We start from the raw sequence: 18,867 nt of genomic DNA, 5'->3' as shown, positions 1-18,867 counted from the left end.
ACTCATTTGCTTAGTGTCTGCCTCCAGCCACCAGGGCTTAAGCTCCACAGGGGTGTGGACTTGTGTCTGCTTCTTCACTGCACAATCGACCGGACCCAGGACAGTGCCTGGGACACAGCAGGTACTTGACAAATATTTGCTAAGGCGATGTAGGAATGAGCAAACAAAGGTTTCTCCATTGGCCCCAGTCACCCCCTTGGCTCCCAGTACATATTCCTGGCTTCGAGCACAATTAACTACTGGCTGGTCCCTCAGACTCCTGCATACGCTCGCGTGTTTGCACCAGTTCTCACCTGCCTGTTACCCCAACCCTCCTCTCCATTCATTATTCCAGGTTCAATGTCACTTCCTCCTTGAAACCCTGGCCAACCCACTTCCCCCATGCTATCCCATTGGCTCAGTTACAGGCTTTCTCCTCTGGACTCCTGTACTTTCTCGTTGCTCCAGAGGCCATCAACTGCTACCATTTATAGAATCAATGACTCTGGGGGCGCCTGAGTGGCTCAGTCGGTTAAGCGTCCGACTTCGGCTCAGGTCACTATCTCGCGGTTCGTGAGTTCGAGCCCCGCGTCGGGCTCTGGGCTGATGGCTCAGAGCCTGGATCCTGTTTCCGATTCTGTGTCTCCCTCTCTCTCTGCCCCTCCCCCGTTCATGCTCTGTCTCTCCCTGTCTCAAAAATAAATAAAACGTTAAAAAAAAAAAATTAAAAAAAAAAATCAATGACTCTGTGCTGGCCACATGCAGTTTACAAGTATTATCTCACTGAATCATTTTAACAGCCGATAAAGTAGGTTTTGGTATAATCTCCATTTTACAGCTATGGAAACTGAGGAACAGAGAGTCACCAGCCCAAAAGTGACCCACCTGGAATCTGAACCTAGCTCCGCTGGACTCCAAAGTCCGTGTTTATACTCTTCAGCATGAGGTCCCCACCGTGGCTGCTGAGTGAGTCACTGAAGAAATAGGCAAACGAACCAATCAAGGGTCTCAGAGCCCTGGGCTGGGGCTGGACCACGGTGATGGCACAAGGTGGCTCTTGACACTGGCCGGCCCTTACCGACACCACCATAGAAGCTGTCCCGGGACAATGTGGCCCAGGGCGAGGAGCACGTTACATTGACATGAGCATGTGCATCAGACAAAACCAGGATCCAGTCCTGGTCCCTCTACTTACTAGCCATGTGACTTTGGATCTCTCTTTCATTTGTAAAACGCGCAGGGGGACTCTGGACGTTACCCTGCCCCGTGATCACAGGTGACAGCACTGAGACTCCCACGGGCCACGTCCAGACGGTATGACCCCACCGCTAACTGCAGGCGTCTGGACCGGGAGCGGGTGCCTGACCCAAGTAGGGCCGATAATCCTGGAGAATTGGGACTGACAGGTTCAGGGAAGGTCTGACAGCTCTCTCGAAGGCAGGAAAGTGAACTTGGGTGTTGCTTTGTGGGACCGCTTTCTGCCAGGCGATCTGAGTACGAGAGAAAGCTGCTTTGTACCAAATGACAAGAATCACAGATGCCCACAGTCGTAAAGATAAGAGTCATCGAGAGAGGATTTTCTGGGACCCTAGAAGGTCGCAGGCACTGGTTCACCATTCTCGACACCCAGGCACATCCCTGCCCTTGGCTTCTGTGAGTTCAGCGCCCACGCTGGAGAGTCTCGTAATGAAGTAACACAGTGCTCTGCTAAAGCTAGATTGAGTTTTGTTGTTGTCGTTGTTGTTGTTTTTTAACTGAGTCCTAAGTAATACAAATACTCACCTGGCAGACTTGTTATAAGAAATGAAAGTAATATATGAAAAGCACTTACCTCAGCCCCTGGCTTGTGGCACATAAGACCCCATACGTGGTTGCTAATATGATTATTAAAATCAAGCCACAAGGACATACGATTACAGGAACTGGACAAATGAATCAACTTGCACAGTCCCGTAAATTACTCTTCCCCTGAAGGGTGGCATGCCATGGCGTTCTGTCCTTGGTCCTATCCCAAGCTGTAATTTTATCAATGGCTGGGTCTGGCTGTTGAAGGCTGTTTATTAAGTCTGCAGATGACATTCAGCTGGGAGGCACACGGAATCAACTGGATGACGGAATCTGGGTTCAGATCAATTTCTACAGCCTAGAGATGGATCGAGAACAGCTTGATAGAATGCATCATGGCCAAGGTAAAGGTCCTACACAAGGAGAGGCACTGGGGGAGAAGCCTGGCTTGAGAAAAGTTCACGAGACAAAGACAGACTTTTAGCTAATGTGCTCAGTATGAGCTAACAGTGTGGTGTGACTGCCAAAAACACCCCCCCGCCCCCACAGCACACACAATGAGCGTGTTAGAAATTTCGTCAGAATAAGAGGAAGGGAACCAACATGTTTTAGCACCTACTGTGTGCCAGGCCCCGCGTGAAACTCCTGATGTACTATTTCCGTGGGTAGTCTCACCAACCTAAGAGGTGGGTATTATGATCATTACTCCCGTTCGACAGGCAGGGAAGCTGAGGTTTAGAGAAGCGAATGGACTTGAACAATGGAGTAGAGGGCAGGGCTGGCATCTGAGCCCAGTTCTTATCAGGAAGTGCACTCCATCCCTACATTCTACATGGATCGGCCCATAGTTGGAACCAACTGTTTGGTTCCAACACAGTGTATTTTTAGAGAAAGATGAACCTGTTCAGATGAGGGTGGCCAGGAAGGTGAAACCTGTAACAAGAGGTCACCTTGGGATCGAATCGAGTTGGCAAGACCAAGAGCAAGCACACATGTCAGCCTCTCCTGCCCAAGCCCACAGAAATGACACCACGTGAAATCCGTAAGAGCCTGGGAAGATAAGGAGGGGTGCCCCTGGCAGATGAAAAAGGTCAAGGGGCGCCTGGGTGGCGCAGTCGGTTAAGCGTCCGACTTCAGCCAGGTCACGATCTCGCGGTCCGTGAGTTCGAGCCCCGCGTCGGGCTCTGGGCTGATGGCTCGGAGCCTGGAGCCTGGTTTCCGATTCTGTGTCTCCCTCTCTCTCTGCCCCTCCCCCGTTCATGCTCTGTCTCTCTCTGTCCCAAAAATAAATAAACGTTGAAAAAAAAAATTTTTTTTTTAAATAAATAAATAAATAAATAAGTAAAAAAAAAAAAAAAAAAAGAAAAAAAAAAAAAAAAAAAAAGTCAAGATACCCCTGAGAAATGGATGGCAGACGGAACTGGATTAACGCAGAAGACACACGGGCCACATCAGAAGAACTGTTGCAAGAGGGGAAGGCAATCTTGGGCTCCTTCAAACCAAGAGGCAACACATTCTCCAGGGAGAGAAGAGGGCCCGAGGTCAACGTTCAAAGACACGGACTACGCACTTTTTTATTTTTCTCTATTTTAGACAGCAAGCAGAGGAGAGGGGCGGAGGGAGAAAGAGAGAGAATCTTACTCAGGCTCCGCGCTCAGTGCAGAGCCCAACAGGGGCTTGATCTCATGACCCTGGGATCATGATGCGCGCCGAAATCAAGAGTCGGACGCTCAACTGGCTGAGCCACCCAGGAGCCCTGGAGTGCAAATTCTTGTGGGGTCACTAAGAGGTGGCTCTTTGCTCCACTTAGCTTGGGGGATCCGTGACGGTGAGTCTCTGGAACAGAAAAGCAGGGCATATCCAGCAGGAAAAGGAAGATCCCGTGCCCACAAGACAACAAACTATTGGCACCACCCTTCTTGCAGCAAGCCCAGCCCCTCTGACGCAATCACTGGCTGCCTAGAAAGAAATGCATCCACCGAGAAGAAAACGAGCTCACAGAACACAGAAGAGCACACATTCACAAATCACCGGACATTCCAGGAAAACTCACGCCATCAGAGAGGGGGGCCAACTCAACTAACAGGAGGACCAACAACCAAAGAAATAGAGACGACGATGCAGAGACATTTAAGATGCATTTAATATTCTCAGAGGGATAACGGGGGACATTGTCTCCATCAGATAAGTACAACCTCATACGGAGAAGAATTAATTAGGAATCACGAGTGAAAGATGTAATCACCAAAATAAAAAGATCAAAAGACAGTGAACAGCAGACGAGATACAGATACAGAGAACACTCCTGAGCTGGAAGATCGGGGAGAGGCATTTACCCAAAACACAGGAGTAAGGATGAAGAATACCGACAAAAATTAAAAGGTTGCGAATAGCCACTATTGGCAAGGTTGGAGGCATTCTCCAATATTTTTGGTAGGAGTGTAAATTAGGTTTTTCTTATGAGGCTATTTCTAGATTTCCTGCCACTTGAGCCAAAGAAATCCCTGTTGTTAAGGCAAGGGTCAGCCAATTCCAACCTATAGGCCAAATCTGGCCTGCCACCTATCTTTGTAAATAAAGTTTTATTGGAACACAGCCACACCCATTCGTTTACATACTGAATATGGCTGTCTCCATGCTAGAATGACAGAGCTGAGTACTTGTGACAGAGACAGTGTGGCCCTCGAAGCCTAAAATATATATTACCTGGCCTTTTACAGAAAAAGCTTGCTGACCCCTGATTTAGGCAATAGTTAGGTTTTCTGTTACATGCAGCTGAATACACTCCCAACTGCAACAATGAGTCGAATTGTACAAATAGAATGAAGTCCAAAAAGTCCAAAAAGATGAACATTCCACTGATAACTGGTTATTTCTAGGGAGAAGAGTGAGATTGGGGTAAATTTCAAGGGGAATTTTCATTCAGTGCCTGAACTTGTAATTTTTACAAAGACACTCAAATTACTTGGCAATTTAATTTTTCTTTATTGAAAAAAATTTTTTTTAATGTTTGTATTTCTTTTTGAGACAGAGAGAGACAGAGCATGAGCAGGGGAGGGGAAGAGAGAGAGGGAGACACAGAATCTGAAACAGGCTCCAGGCTCTGAGCTGTCAGCACAGAGCCCGACGCGGGGCTCGAATTCACAGACTGTGAGATCACGACCTGAGCCAAAGTCGGACGCCCAACCGACTGAGCCACCCAGGTGCCCCGCAATTTAATTTTTCTAATAAAAGAACAATTGAGGGGTGCCTGGGTGGCTCAGTTGGTTATCCGACTCTTTTTTTTTTTTTTTTTTTAAGCTTCCAACTCTTGATTTCAGCTCAGGTCATGATCTTGCAGTTTGTGAGTTTGAGCCCCGAGTTGGGCTCTGTGCCGACAGTACGGAGCCTGCTTGGGATTCTCTGTCTCTCCCTCTCTCTCTGCACCTCCCCCACTCATGTTCTCTCTCTCTCTCTCTCTCTCTCTCTCTCAAAACAAATAAACTTAAAAAAAAAAGAACAATTGAATTATACTGCACTTAAAAAGAGATGAATCTCACAAATCTGCTTAAAACTAAAAAGATATAAAATAAGTATTTACTCTGTGATTCCATTTTTACGAAGTTAAATACAGGCAAAATTTATCTATGAGTCAAGACAGTGGATGTGGATAATACCCTTGGAGAGGTTCATGAACAGGGAGTTGGCATGAAGCTGCTAGGAATGTTCTATCTTTTGATGGAAATCCTTAAAACTATGTATTTAAGATTTTGTACTTTGTCACTGCTAGGAATTTACCCAAGGGATACAGGAGTGCTGACGCATAGGGGCACTTGTACCCCAATGTTTATAGCAGCACTCTCAACAATAGCCAAATGATGGAAAGAGCCTAAATGTCCATCAACTGATGAATGGATAAAGAAATCGTGGTTTAATACACAATGGAATACTACATGGCAATGAGAAAGAATGAAATATGGCCTTTTGTAGCAACGTGGATGGAACTGGAGAATGTTATGCTAAGTGAAATAAGTCATACAGAGAAAGACAGATACCATGTTTTCACTCTTCTGTGGGTCCTGAGAAACTTAACAGAAGACCATGGGGGAAGGGAAGGGGGAAAAAATTATAGAGTGAAGGAGGCAAACCATAAGAGACTCTTAAAAACTGAGAATAAACTGAGGGTTGATGGGGAGTGGGAGGGAGGGGAAAGTGGGTGATGGGCATCGAGGAGGGCACCTGCTGGGAGGAGCACTGGCTGTTGTATGGAAACCAATTTGACAATAAATTTCATGTTAAAAAAAATAAATTAAAAAAATAAAATTAAGAAAATGCTAAAAAAAAAAAAGGGTATGCACTTTGTTGTATGTAAGTTATATCTCAATAAATAAAAAGCCAAAAAGAAGAATGGAAGGTAGGCATTTCTAATCGTCCCATAGCATGACGCTAATTCCGAAATATATGTAGGTGCACACAAAAAAGCCAGAAGGAAACATGAAAACAAGTAATAGTGATTATCTAGATGGTAGGATAATGACAGATGGGTGTACCTTTCTGTATTTTCCTTTTTTCTTTTTTTTTAAGTTTATTTACTATTTACCTTGAGAGAGAGAGCAAGAATGCGGGACGGGAAGGGGTAGAGAGAGAGGGAGAGAGAATTCCAAGCAGGCTCCTCACTGTGAGCATGGAGCCCGATGCAGGGCCAAAATCCATGAACCGCGAGACCATGACCTGAGCCAAAACCAAGAGTCAGGTGCTTAACTGACTGAGCCACCCAGACGCCCCACCTTTCTGTATTTTCTAACTTCTCTGCAATCAGCGTTCCTTAGTTCTGGAATCAGACAGAAATGAAGAACATCTAATGCAGGCCCTACCAAGGGGGTAGGACCACACGGGCCCCGCCTCCCTCACTTCCCTTGCTGACGGCACAGGAGGACAGGACCTCCCCCACCCCCAGCCGGACCCGCACACCTAAACGTGCTGCTATGGTTCCAAGGATGCCCTACTCCCTAATTCTCTTTTAACAACCCCACGAGGTGGTAGCCCAACTTTCAGTTCCATTCTGCAGGTGAGAAAACTGAGGCACGGAAAAACATAACGGAAGCATATAACTGCCAAAGGCCACACAGCTAGAACCGGGAGGCAAGCCCCAGCAGTCTGAGCTGGACCTCTGCCCCCTGAGGGGTCCCCGACCACCCCCTCTGCCATTCATGAGCCAACCACCGTCCAGGGGGTCAACAAAGCACGAGCAGCCCTGAGAATATTTTTTGAAAGAGTGTAGGTTTCTGTGTCAAAAAAAGAAAAAGGAAAGAAATGGAGAACTTCAATGAACTTCCTTATATTTATTTCAGTTTTGTTTTGAATCATCCAGTGGGGGCAGGGAGGGGCACACACTCCCTTCTCTGGCCTCTGATTGGAAGCCAGCTGTCGTTAACTGCACTTGGGGGCGCAGGGAGTGAGTATCAATGTCAACTTGGTCGGTGAGGAAACTGAGGTTTTCATGACCTGGCAGTTACCGCCCCTGCTTTCCCGTTCACCTGCCCAGTCCCGTGGTCCCAGGAGGACGGATGGGGGTCCTCGAGGGTCACTCTGAACCGGCAGTAGGGGCCGTGGGGAGAAGCGGGAAAGCAGCCTGTATGAGAGCCACTTGGTGACCCGAGTGGGGCTGGGCTTCATCTCTCTCAACCTCACTGAGTCCTCAGACGAGGGAGGAGGGAGTGAAGATGCCCATTTTACAGGTAAAGAAACCGACCCTTGCTCTCGGGTCCTCACTTCCAAGATGACCGAGAAAAGAAAGAACAATGGCCATGCCCAAAAGGGCCACAGTCACGTGCAGCCTATTTGCTGTGCCAAATGTGCCCCATCGGTGTCCTAGCACAAGGCCACCAAGAAGCCCGGGGGGCTCCGTCCGTTAAGGGTCCAACTCTTGATTTCAGCTCAGGTCACCATCTCACGGTTTGTGAGTTCAAGCCCCGCGTTGGGCTCTGCGCTGACAGAGTGGAGCCTGCTTGGGGTTCTCTCTTTCCCTCTCTTCCTGCTCATGCACGTGCTCTCTCACTCTCTCTCAAAATAAATAAACTTCAAAAAAAAAAAAAAGAAGAAGAAGAAGAAGAAGAAGTCTGGGATTTGAAACATGGCAGAGGCCACACTTGTCAGGGACGTTTCCAAAGTGAGTGTCTTGGGTGCCTGTGTGCTTCCCAGGCTGCACATGAAACCCCATTCATGCCTGAGCTGCGCGGTTTCTGGCAAGGCGGTCCGGAACCGCTCTGGTACGGCCCAGGAGGACCGAACACCCCCACCCCAACTTAGACCTGCGGGTGCTGCCCTGTGACCTTCACCAAAGCCCAGCTAAGGAGCTAGGTCCTAGAGGACTAAAGAAAAACTGCCCTCTAGGAAAAAATAAAGTGGACTTAATGCCTTTCAAAAAAAGAAAAGAAAAGAAAAGAAAAGAAAAGAAAAGAAAAGAAAAGAAAAGAAAAGAAAAGAAAAGAAAAGAAAAGAAAAGAAAAGAAAGGAAAATTGAGCCTTGGGATGGTCGCAGGATGCCTGAGGCCCCCAGGGTGACACACATACTCTCCGCTTTCCACGGTGCACAGGACGTGGAGTGTCCGTTCAGCCCTGGACTCGCGGTGTTAAAACTGGGGCGGGTTTGCCTGTGAACCCAGGTGCCCTCGCTTGCAAGATGAGGATCACGTTGCATTCCTCGCAGGGTATCCTGCAGTATTTCGTCAGCCTCACCGCCTACACGACAAGGTGGCCGTGCGCTGGACAGCTATTGTCTTCTGCCTGCTCGCTATCTACCCTTCCCCCCCTTCTTCTGGTCACGGGATCCCGGGGTTCCTTTGGGAAACACCCCTTCCCTACCACGTACCTAACATGGGGTCAACTCCCACCCCGGCCCCGTCACCAGGGTGACGCAAAACCCTGGGCTGGCTATGGGTCTCAGTCCGCTCTCCTTTGCCGTAGCGGCTGAGAGAATTGTAATAATGACAGGAAGGGAAGGAGAGGACGAGGCACCTGTCACTTATTCAGGGCTTCCTACATGCCAGGCGCTGCTCAGAACACCCCTCATGACCTGATGATGTAGGTGCCACTATTATGCTCATTCTTTTTTTTTTTTTTAAGTTTATTTATTTTTTGAGAGAGAGAGAGTGTGTGTGTGTGTGTGTGTGCACGCACGCATGAGTGGGGGATGGACAGAGAGAGAGGGAGAGAGAGAATCCCAGGCAGGCTCCACACTGTCACAGCCCGATGCGGGGCTCGAACTCACGAACCACAAGATCGTGACCTGAGGCAAAGTCAAGAGCCGGACGCTTAACCAACTGAGCCCCCCAGGTGCCCTTATTATCCCCATTCTACACAAGAAGAAACTGAGGCCCTCGGTCCACGGACTGAGGGATAATTCTCACAGGCCCGGTTCCCCCAGGAGACAAACCTTTCAAGAGGAATTTGCGGGAAGCTCCTTCTCTTAGTAGCATTCTCTTTTCTAACCATATTTGGTATTCTACAAAGTGAATTTGGGGGTGGGGAGGTAAAGGGAGATAGTTTCAAGGCAATTTCATGCCTAAGATCTGGAAATACAGAAAACTTTGATGATGCTCTGTTGAAGGGCACACTGTTTATCCAAAACAGGCTCGGGAAGGGGAAGCTGTCAACATTATCTCTTTCTGGTCACAAATTGCAGCCCTCTGATGGGTTTTTCCTAGAGTTTAATCTTGTGCTGGAAGCTAAGCTGATACCAGGAAGGTTTCTGACACGTCAATCTCCTTCCTGGCATTTTATCAGAAATTGATTCTCTTTGCTTTCCGAGGCTCGTGTCCTGGCCTTGCCATTAAACTTGGGTTACGGGCACTGTGTCTGCAGCCACGTTTCCCGCAGCAACCAGCCTGACTGTGGGGGTCTCAGAGTAGGCTGGCGATTCGGGTGCGAGGGATTAGGTGAGGTTCCAATGCACCAAAGGGATGAGGAGCGCTGGTCCGATCGGGGCCTGCTTGATTGTGACAAGACCTCTCATCCATCTGTGACTCTGATGGGATGAGCTTTCTAAACGGGCTACCTTGCCCCTGCCAGTCCTAAATTATAGCCCACAAGGTTTACTGAGCTCCTAGTATGTGCCAGGCACCACGCTAAGCACTTTACAGGCATTAAATCACTGAATTCTTTTTTTTTTAATTTTTTAATTTTTTTTTAAATTTTTTTTTTCAACGTTTATTTATTTTTGGGACAGAGAGAGACAGAGCATGAACGGGGGAGGGGCAGAGAGAGAGGGAGACACAGAATCGGAAACAGGCTCCAGGCTCTGAGCCATCAGCCCAGAGCCTGACGCAGGGCTCGAACTCACGGACCGTGAGATCGTGACCTGGCTGAAGTCGGACGCTTAACCGACTGCGCCACCCAGGCGCCCAAATCACTGAATTCTTACCACAACCCTCTGATAGCGGGCTCTATACTATCCCTACTCTTTAGAAGAGGAAGTCAAGTCACAGGCAGGATGGGCAACTTGCCTGAATGAAGGGGCTCACCTAGGAATCCAGGCAATTTGTTTCCAGGGTTCCCAGGCTCCACTACTTTGCTAAGTGGCTTCTAACCCTGCCATGTGACTTATTTGCCCTGGAGAAATCAGAAGTTGTCAGTGTCTTGAGGGACCCCCACCCTCCAAGCTCTCAGAGCTGCAGAGACCAAGACCTCAAGAAGCAGAAAGGCTGATGATGGTAGCCTCACAACTGGGAATGTACTTGGCAGTTGAAGGGAAAACAGACTGGGTCCTTCTCTGCCTAGAAATGTGAACTAAAAGGTTTCGTTCTGGGAGAAGTGTGGATTTGGAATGTCAGCTGTCATATCAGACAGGCTCTTGTAATCAAGTGCTATTAGCTTTCATTGTCTTTTTTTCCCCTTCTCTCTCTCTCTTCTTTTTTCTTTTTTTTTTTTTTTGTTTGGTTATTTAATAATTTTTTTAATATTTATTTATTGTGGGAGAGATAGTGTGCATGCACACAGCCATGCAGGAGCAGGGGAGGAACAGAGAGAGAGGGAGAGAGAAAGAATCCCGTGCTCTTAGTACAGAGCCTGACACAGGGCTCGATCTCTGGAACCGTGAGATCATGAGCTGAGCCAAGATCAAGAGTGGGACGCTCAACCGACTGAGCCACCCAGGCGCCCCTATTTTTTAAATTTTTAAACAAAGGGGTTGAGATCTGTACAGATGGAAGGGCCAGCTCCCCATTCTCCAGAAGGCTGAAGTGGCAAGAGTGCTGAGCTCTGAAACGAGGGAGGGGAAGGGTCTGTTGACTGCCTGCTAGCGGGGGGCCTGAAACTTACAGTACAAGTTACCAGCCCCACTGGCCTCCTGCAATCAGCCAAGCGAGGTGCTCAGAGCCAAGGGCCCGGGAGAGATGGCTTTTAAAAACTGAGGTGCTAGACGTGCCTCCAAATCCTTCTTAGGACAGCTGCCCTGCTCCTACCCCCCCCCAAGCATGGCCTGGAGAACATACCGGGGCAGCCACTGAACGGCCCCCGGTGTGCCTACCTCAGCCAAGGGCAGTCACATTTAAACCTGGCCAGCATTCTACAAGGTGGCCTAGAAGAAAAGCTCTGTTTCTCTTCTGTTGTTGGGAGACAAATTGGGAATGTCAGTTTTTAAAAAGCACATACCCTTTGAGCCATTAATTCCACTTTTGAGAATTTAAACTTTGGCTATTCCTACACACGTGCACAAAGATGTCTGCTCTAGAGTATTCTTTTTTTTTAAGTTTATTTATTTATTTTGAGAGAGAGAGCAAGAGACAGCGTGAGTTGGGGAGGGGCAGAGAGAGAGAGACAGAGAGAATCCCAAGCATGCTCTGCACTGTCAGCACAGAGCCCAACTCAGGACTCGAACCCACAAACTGTGAGACTATGACCTGAGCCGAAATCCAGAGTCGGACACCCAACTGACTGAGCCGCCCAGGCGCCCCTAGGATATTCTTTAAAGTACTCTCACGATAGGGGCGCCTGGGTGGCTCAGTTGGTTGAGCGACCGACTTCGGCTCAGGTCATGATCTCGCCGTCCTCGAGTTCAGGCCCCACGTCGGGTTCTGTGCTGACGGCTCAGAAGTTGGAGCCTGCTTCTGATTCTGTGTCTCCGTCTCTCTCTGCCCCTCCCACACTCATGCTCTGTCTCTCTATCAAAAATAAATAAACATTAAAAAAAAACAGTACTCTCGCAGTTGCAAAAGGCTCCTAATAGCCTAGAGAGTCGTCAACCAGGATCTAGTGATATATTTACAGACAAGTCCACAGTTCCTTACATGTATTTATTTATATTATTTATTTATAGTTTTTTTTAATGTTTTATTTATTTTTGAGACCATGTGAGAAGGGGAAGGGCAGAGAGGGAGGGGGACAGAGGATCCGAAGCAGGCTTTGTGTGGACAGCAGTGAGCGTGATGTGGGGCTCAAACTCACAAACCATGAGATCATGTCCTGAGCCAAAGTTGGACACACAACCGACTGAGCCACCCAGGCGCCCCTATATGCATTGGTTTAGTATCAAAACCTGATCTGAACTGATATGAAACTCACAGTGTTTTTCCCGCCTAGGATGAATATTCATATTTCCCTGCAGATATATTCATGTGTTTGATTATAGGGTGTTGTCCCAGACCATACTGGGATGGTATTACTTTCTAAATTCTAAAACGATGAAACGTATTTGGCCCCAAAGGTGTCAAATGAAGAACTGCGTTTCTGAGCATTCATGATGGAGCACTGTACAGCCATTAAAAAAGAAAGAATGAGGTCTGTGCACATGGCCTGCTATGGAATGCTCTCTAAGACGTGTCATTAAGTGAAAAAAATAATGCCAGGAAAAAAAAAAAAAGCAGCATGTGTTGCTGTGCTAACAGGAGGACAGAGGACAGATACGCTCTGCATAGTTGTATAGCTACAGAATACTTCTGGAAGGACACGTAAGACATTTCTTACCATGGTTGCCTCTTGAGAGGGCATCTGGGGGACTGATAGCAGGAGCACTTATCCCTTAAACAGCCTTTGGTATTGACCATCAGGTCAGTCAGTCTCTCTTTCTGCCTCTGAACTGGGAGAAGGAACAGCTGGTAGGGAAGAGAATCAGGACAATGACAGGTGCACAGACAAGGGGGAGCAGCGGCATGTTCCTGGTGGTACACAGAGAGGCCTGTCCAGCTTTCCCCATCCCTGGAGGCAGCCTGAATCCCGGACTCCCTCCTTCCCTGTGTTCCCTTGAGATCCGGTTCCTCCTCTGCTTGGCAAAGATGGAAGGAGTCTCTAGTCCTTGCACCGAAAGGCTCTGCTCAGCAGCAGGAAGGGCCGTGTGTGCGTGCGCGTGCGCGTGCACTTGTACGTGCATACAAAGGGGCAGCTTAACGTTTTCTAGGTGGTTGAGTTAAATGACTTTTGCAGTCCTTCACAAAGTGAGCTTAGCAGACGGGTGTGCTGGGAAGAGCATTTTTCAGAATCTCCAATCGGCTGCAAAAGAAGGCAGTCCGTCATCACGGGAGCCTCTCAGACTGGCTCAGGGCGGGGGGCGCATGAGCTAGCCTGCCTGGGGCCCACCCACCTGGGGGCGCACAGCCAGGAGACTGGAAGGCTGGAATCGGTCCAAAGTCCAGCTGGAGCAAGGGAGACCCCTTCAGCAAGAAGCACAATCGTGCACTCTGTCCAAGGGCATGGGTACCTCTCCGTTAACTGCCAGACATGCTAAGAAATGGTTAAAATAACGTAACGCCTAACGTTTATGGAACGCTTAGGATGGGTCCTGGCACCGCGCGAGGTACTTTAACACGTTACTGCCTAGTAGACACAATCTCGGGAGGACAGGGGTCAAGAGAATCGTCCAAGGTCCTATGGCTGGGATTTGAGGCAGAGGCACATGTGGCTACTAATTCGGTCTCTGGGAGTCCCTGTGTCTCTGTGCAGCAGGACAAGTCTCCAGTGCCACATCGGTGAGCTCCACGGTGCCGTGGCCACCAGTACGGACGCTGGAGGGGCGACAAATCAAGATCTGTTCCCTCCTCGGTGGTTTTCTTTTTTACTTTTTTAAACACTGTGTGATAAATTTACTTCCTAATGATTTTTGAGTAAACTACAATGACCACAATTTCAAAGTCATTAATAATTCATGACCGAGGGCCATAAACACTATATAATCTCCACAGGCAAGAAACCACGAATACTTGTTAGCGACAAGGCTGAGAATATCTTTGCCAGCTAAACGGAAGTACGTACCCGCTTCGAGCTACGCCTCCCATACGCGTTTCAGAAATGACCGCAGCCCTTCCAAAGCCTGGGTTCCAGCCTTCTTTCCCTCCTCCAGCACCCCACCCCCTGGGGTTTTATCTGTGCCTGTGGCACGGCTCGAGGACTGAGGTGTCCCGGGGCCAGGCAGCCAAGCAGAGCTCAGGGAAGGATCTGAGCTGACGGCCAGGGGTTACTTACTACGGATCAACCACTGGCTTTCACCTGTGGTTGCACACCGGAACCCCCTGGGGGGTGGTCACAAAATTCCGAAGCCTGGGTCCCACCCCTGGAGATTCCGATTTAACTGGTTTGAAAAGAGGCCTGAACTTCGGGGTATTTAAAAAGCTCCTGGGGAGTCTAATGTGCAGCAATGTTGGTGACCACTGCCACGGTGTGGTTGCTGCTCTCTCTTGGCCACCGAGCAGGTGTGTGTGGAGGCAGGCATGGCAGAATGGAGCGCCCCACCGAAAGGAGCTCTCCTCAACACCAGCCATTGCCCGGTGTTGCCTTAAGGGAATAAGGCCTCTGTGGTCGTTCTCCATTTTAGCAAAGAAGCCAGAAGTGCGCATTGTTCTGTGAAAATTGTAAATGCGGATGCCTAATTTTTAAAAAAGGTGTAATGGGGGAGGGTGTCTGGGTGGTTCAGTTAAGCGCCCGACTTCGGCTCAGGTCAAGATCTCACAGTCTGTGAGTTCGAGCCCCGCGTCGGGCTCTGTGCTGACAGCTCGGAGCCCGGAGCCTGCTTCGGATTCTGTGTCTCCCTCTCTCTCTGCCCCTCCCCCACTCATTTTCTCTCTCTCTCTCTCTCTCTCTCTCTCTCTCTCTCTCTCAAAATAATAAACATTAAAGATTTTTTAAAAAATAAATAAAAAATTGTAATGGAGTCCGGGCCAAATAAAACACATCTTTGGGCTGAATTTGGATGGCAAGTTCATTGCAAACAGCCTCCCCTCCTCCCCTCACCATGCTGGCCCACGACGGCGGCACGGAGAAGTTCCCAATCCCAACCGGGGGAGGAAACGGCACGTTCACCTGCCACGGCGCGAGCCGGCCCGTGTCACCTGACCACCGGAGGAACACGAAGAACCTCCCTGTCTGCTTGTTCCCACGAGCTTGTCTTTTCCTTGCCGTTCATGGTGACGGAGTCTGATCTATACCCGGCATCCTGTGTAAGGCACAGAGTGTCAGGAAGAGCAGATTTCACAGGTGGCGTGGGAGGGATGCGGAAAGGGGAGGAAGGTGGAAAAAAGCACGTTATATCAAGATGAGCATCTGCCGGCTTTTGCCATTAGTTTCCTTCTCCTATTTTTCTAACCAAACAAAAGCCCTGTGAGGAGAACCAGCACCCTCTTTTTCAGAAAGGCCTGAAACCATTTTAAATCTCTCAGATATTGTGATAAATATCTCCACTCTCTTGGTTTGTTTGGTTTTTTGTTTGTTTGTTTGTTTCTCGTTCCAAGCTCTTCGCCAGGCGGAGTGATCTGAGATGCTCTGGGGCAACTGGCAGGATGGGAGTAGCCAAGAAAGCGGCAATTAGGAAGCCCTGTTGCCAAGGAGAAAGACTGAGGAGGAAAAGAGTATCTCAACTAGTTACCCGCTGCCCTGCTTTGTTGATTCCCAGCAAATTTCTTAATGCAGATAAATGGGACGCTGTTACTCTGTGATCAAAAGCCTCGGTTAGGTCGAAACAATTCATGCCTGGCTTGGGAGCGGGGAGCGGGGGGCGGGGGGGTGCTGGTCCCCCCACCCCCAGGTCACGTCACCAAGGGGGGGGACCAGGAGCCTGCGGGCCTGTGCTCACTCCTGTTCCGGGCTCCTCTGCCCCCCCCTAGTCTCTGGAAAGACTTTGCGGGAGACGTGCACATCTGTTCCTGCTCCCAGAAAAATGTTCTTACCAGAAAGGAGTGATGGAATCCACCCCGGCTCAGTTTCTAGAACGTCCACTGGGGCTGACACTTAAATCTTTTTAGTAGCGCCGAAGTCCCTAAGTTATCTCTCAGCCCTCGTCCCAGGTAGGCTGCTTGAATGAGAAGAAAACCCACGGTGGCTGTCTGGCTACGGTTGAGAAAGGAGACAAGAGGGGGTGGGATGACAGCCATCGCAAAGGCCCTTTGCAGTCCAACCCCAACCTGCCTCCTCAGAGCTGGTTTGGGAGGCCAACACAGAGGACACAGACATGGAAAGAGAAAGACCAAGTGTTGTGGCCATTTCTGAGCCCCTGGACCCAGCTCAGCCTGGGAAGTTCCTTTTCATTGTTGGAATTATGTCACTTTACAGGCAAGAGTGTTAACACGTAAGTGTTGATGAATTTCAGGATTGGTCGATACTTATGACGAGCCACACGCCTGCATACCCATGTACCCCTACACTTGTCTGTGGCTAAAGACTCCAATTCAAACTCCCATGAGCTTGACGATGTCATCAAAGGGCCCTGCAGTGACCTATGGGTCCTTGCTATCACTGTGTACTCCCAGGCTCAGCTACTCTTGCAACTTTCCCTATTCGTGTCTCTCTGACTTTGACTTTGACCATGCTGCACACCCCGAGACCAGGGCTGTGTCTCTCTCATCCCTGGTGCCGGGCACAGAGCAAGTGGGCTCGGTGTGGCAGGTTGCAAGAAGGGCCACAGTATCTGTAGATTTCTCACCCAGAGGTGAGACCTATTTCCCCACCCGGCGAATCTGGGCTGGCCTTGTGACCTGTTTTAAGGAAACAAAGTAGCAGTAGTGACACCAGCTCGGGGAGGTCCAGCAGCTTCCAGTCTTCATGTGCGTGGCCCTGTGAACCTCCACATGAATAAAGCTGGCTGCCTTACTGGCGGACGAGAAAGCATTCAAAGAGAGCTGAAGCACACTACTGATGCTCAGCCATCCCCAAGGCGACACGGCGGCTCACTGCAAAAGCCTGAGTGAGTCCAGCGGAAATCAGCAGACCTGCCCAGCTCCAATGGCCGACCCACAGAATCACCAACTGAATGCACAGTTCTTGTTCCACATCCCTGAAACGTGGGTTTGGGATTGCTCAGTTACACAGACAAAGCTAACTGACACACTTCCTAAGAAATTGTCACTACAATGTAGCGACACTTTGGTTGAGAGCTCTAATTGCCAGCTAGCATTTGGTCCCGGATTCAAGCTGGAGACTCAGAGGGAAACAAGAAGGAAATCCAGGAAAACTTATTCACCAGCATGCTCCCTCAGGTGCCTTCAAACAGAGTCGCCTCCCACCCACCCTCACCAGTGACGCATTTACCTCTTTTTTCTCCCGCGAGCAGGACCGGCTTCTGTCAGCCTTCCGCGGAATCTGACCTGTGGCAGTTCAAAAGCAGAACCAGAGATTAAGGCTCTTTTAAAACAGCTAGTTTATCACCGTGAAAGCTTTTTATTTGCAAACTGAATAGACGGGACCAATCATAATCAAATGATTTTAAGAAAATGTAGCCTATTATTATAGTGGGAAAATGGCATGCTCTTGAAATAGACCAACGGCAAGGAAATGGTAATTCACACGCTCACGTTATTTGACTATAATGAACAAAGCCTCAGCTCTTTAATCTGGAACATTATCTGCACTCTGCAAGGGCCGACTGTAGATTTCCCAGTCGAATTACATTTTTATTAAATTGTTTGGAATTATATAAAATGCCTTCCACAAAAATGCCTTCCACTGTGCGCATACACATAACCTTTGATGAGTGCACACCAATGTGCTTCACCAAACCCCAAACTCAACACCTAGGTGATGGTGCAGATGTGAATTAGCAGTAATCACCCACATCTCCCATATAACAGGTAATTTCAGAAAGAATGTTGCTTTTCTTAGAAAACTGGAAGACTAACATTTGAGAGTGCGCATAAATTCAACAGCTCAACATCATTATGTTTAAATATGCTGTTCCAAATGCAGTTTTCACAACTTTTATGGAAGTGTCCATTGTAAAAGGATTCCTTGATGGAAAATTAATGGATGGCCTTGGTTTTTTTTTTTTTTTTTTTAATTTTTTTTTTTAACGTTTATTTATTTTTGGGACAGAGAGAGACAGAGCACGAACGGGGGAGGGGCAGAGAGAGAGGGAGACACAGAATCGGAAACAGGCTCCAGGCTCTGAGCCATCAGCCCAGAGCCCGACGCGGGGCTCGAACTCACGGACCGCGAGATCGTGACCTGGCTGAAGTCGGACGCTTAACCGACTGCGCCACCCAGGCGCCCCTGGATGGCCTTGGTTTTAAAACACAAGTGGGAACCTCTGTGCTTTGGCAACGTGTCTTCCAAACTATCCGGCCTCACTCTTGGGTGGCGATTTATGAGGAAATCACAACCACGTGTCCCGTGAGCCAAGAGCACGCCAAAGCAGGAGGAAGAAGGCTTAGTGATGACTCATCAAGAGGCAAGAAGTGGGGACCGAGTCTCAGAGGAAAGATGTTTGGCTCTGGTTGTGGTCGCTTCTGGTAGGTCTACACAGGTGTGGGGGACCTCATAGCTGGTGATAAAGCACAAGTCAAGGGATGACGCTCTTTCCAAGAAAGTGAAAATAAGGGGAAAAGCAAAGGTCCACAGATGACCCTCTGACCATGGCCAAATTTTGGCACCAATATTATAAAAGGATCTAGAAAAGAGGCCGCTGGAGAGTGCACAGACACTCTGGATTACACAGCATCGTGGTATGATAGACGTCTTCTGGGTTGTCTGCTCTGCTCACAGGGACACCCTAAACTGCTTCCTTGTCTCTCACTCTGCTCCCTGTCCTCAGCGGGGAGCTCCCTGGCAGCCATGACGTGGTACAGGACCCCAACCCCAGTATGGCGCACTGGGGGTGGGCCCCTGACCCAACCACAGTCGATCAGAATGCCAGCCCCAGGAATTTGACAT

At 48.9% G+C, this 18,867-nt stretch overlaps 1 protein-coding gene across 6 annotated transcripts in view; it reads right to left on the bottom strand.

The window, feature by feature from the left end:
• Positions 1-18,867, bottom strand: part of KATNIP (katanin interacting protein) — a 194,177-nt gene that overhangs the window by 157,981 nt on the left and 17,329 nt on the right. For all 6 annotated transcript variants that reach the window (XM_030301244.1, XM_030301248.1, XM_030301245.1 and 3 more), the window contains exon 2: positions 17,251-17,306. In XM_030301244.1, the coding sequence (XP_030157104.1) occupies positions 17,251-17,306 (56 nt within the window). The remainder of the gene's footprint in view (positions 1-17,250; positions 17,307-18,867) is intronic.

The sequence above is a fragment of the Lynx canadensis genome, chromosome E3 (assembly GCF_007474595.2).
Source record: "Lynx canadensis isolate LIC74 chromosome E3, mLynCan4.pri.v2, whole genome shotgun sequence".
NCBI lineage: Eukaryota > Metazoa > Chordata > Mammalia > Carnivora > Felidae > Lynx > Lynx canadensis.
The sequence above is the reverse complement of the archived record's forward strand: the minus strand, read 5'-3'. Positions and strand labels throughout refer to the sequence as shown.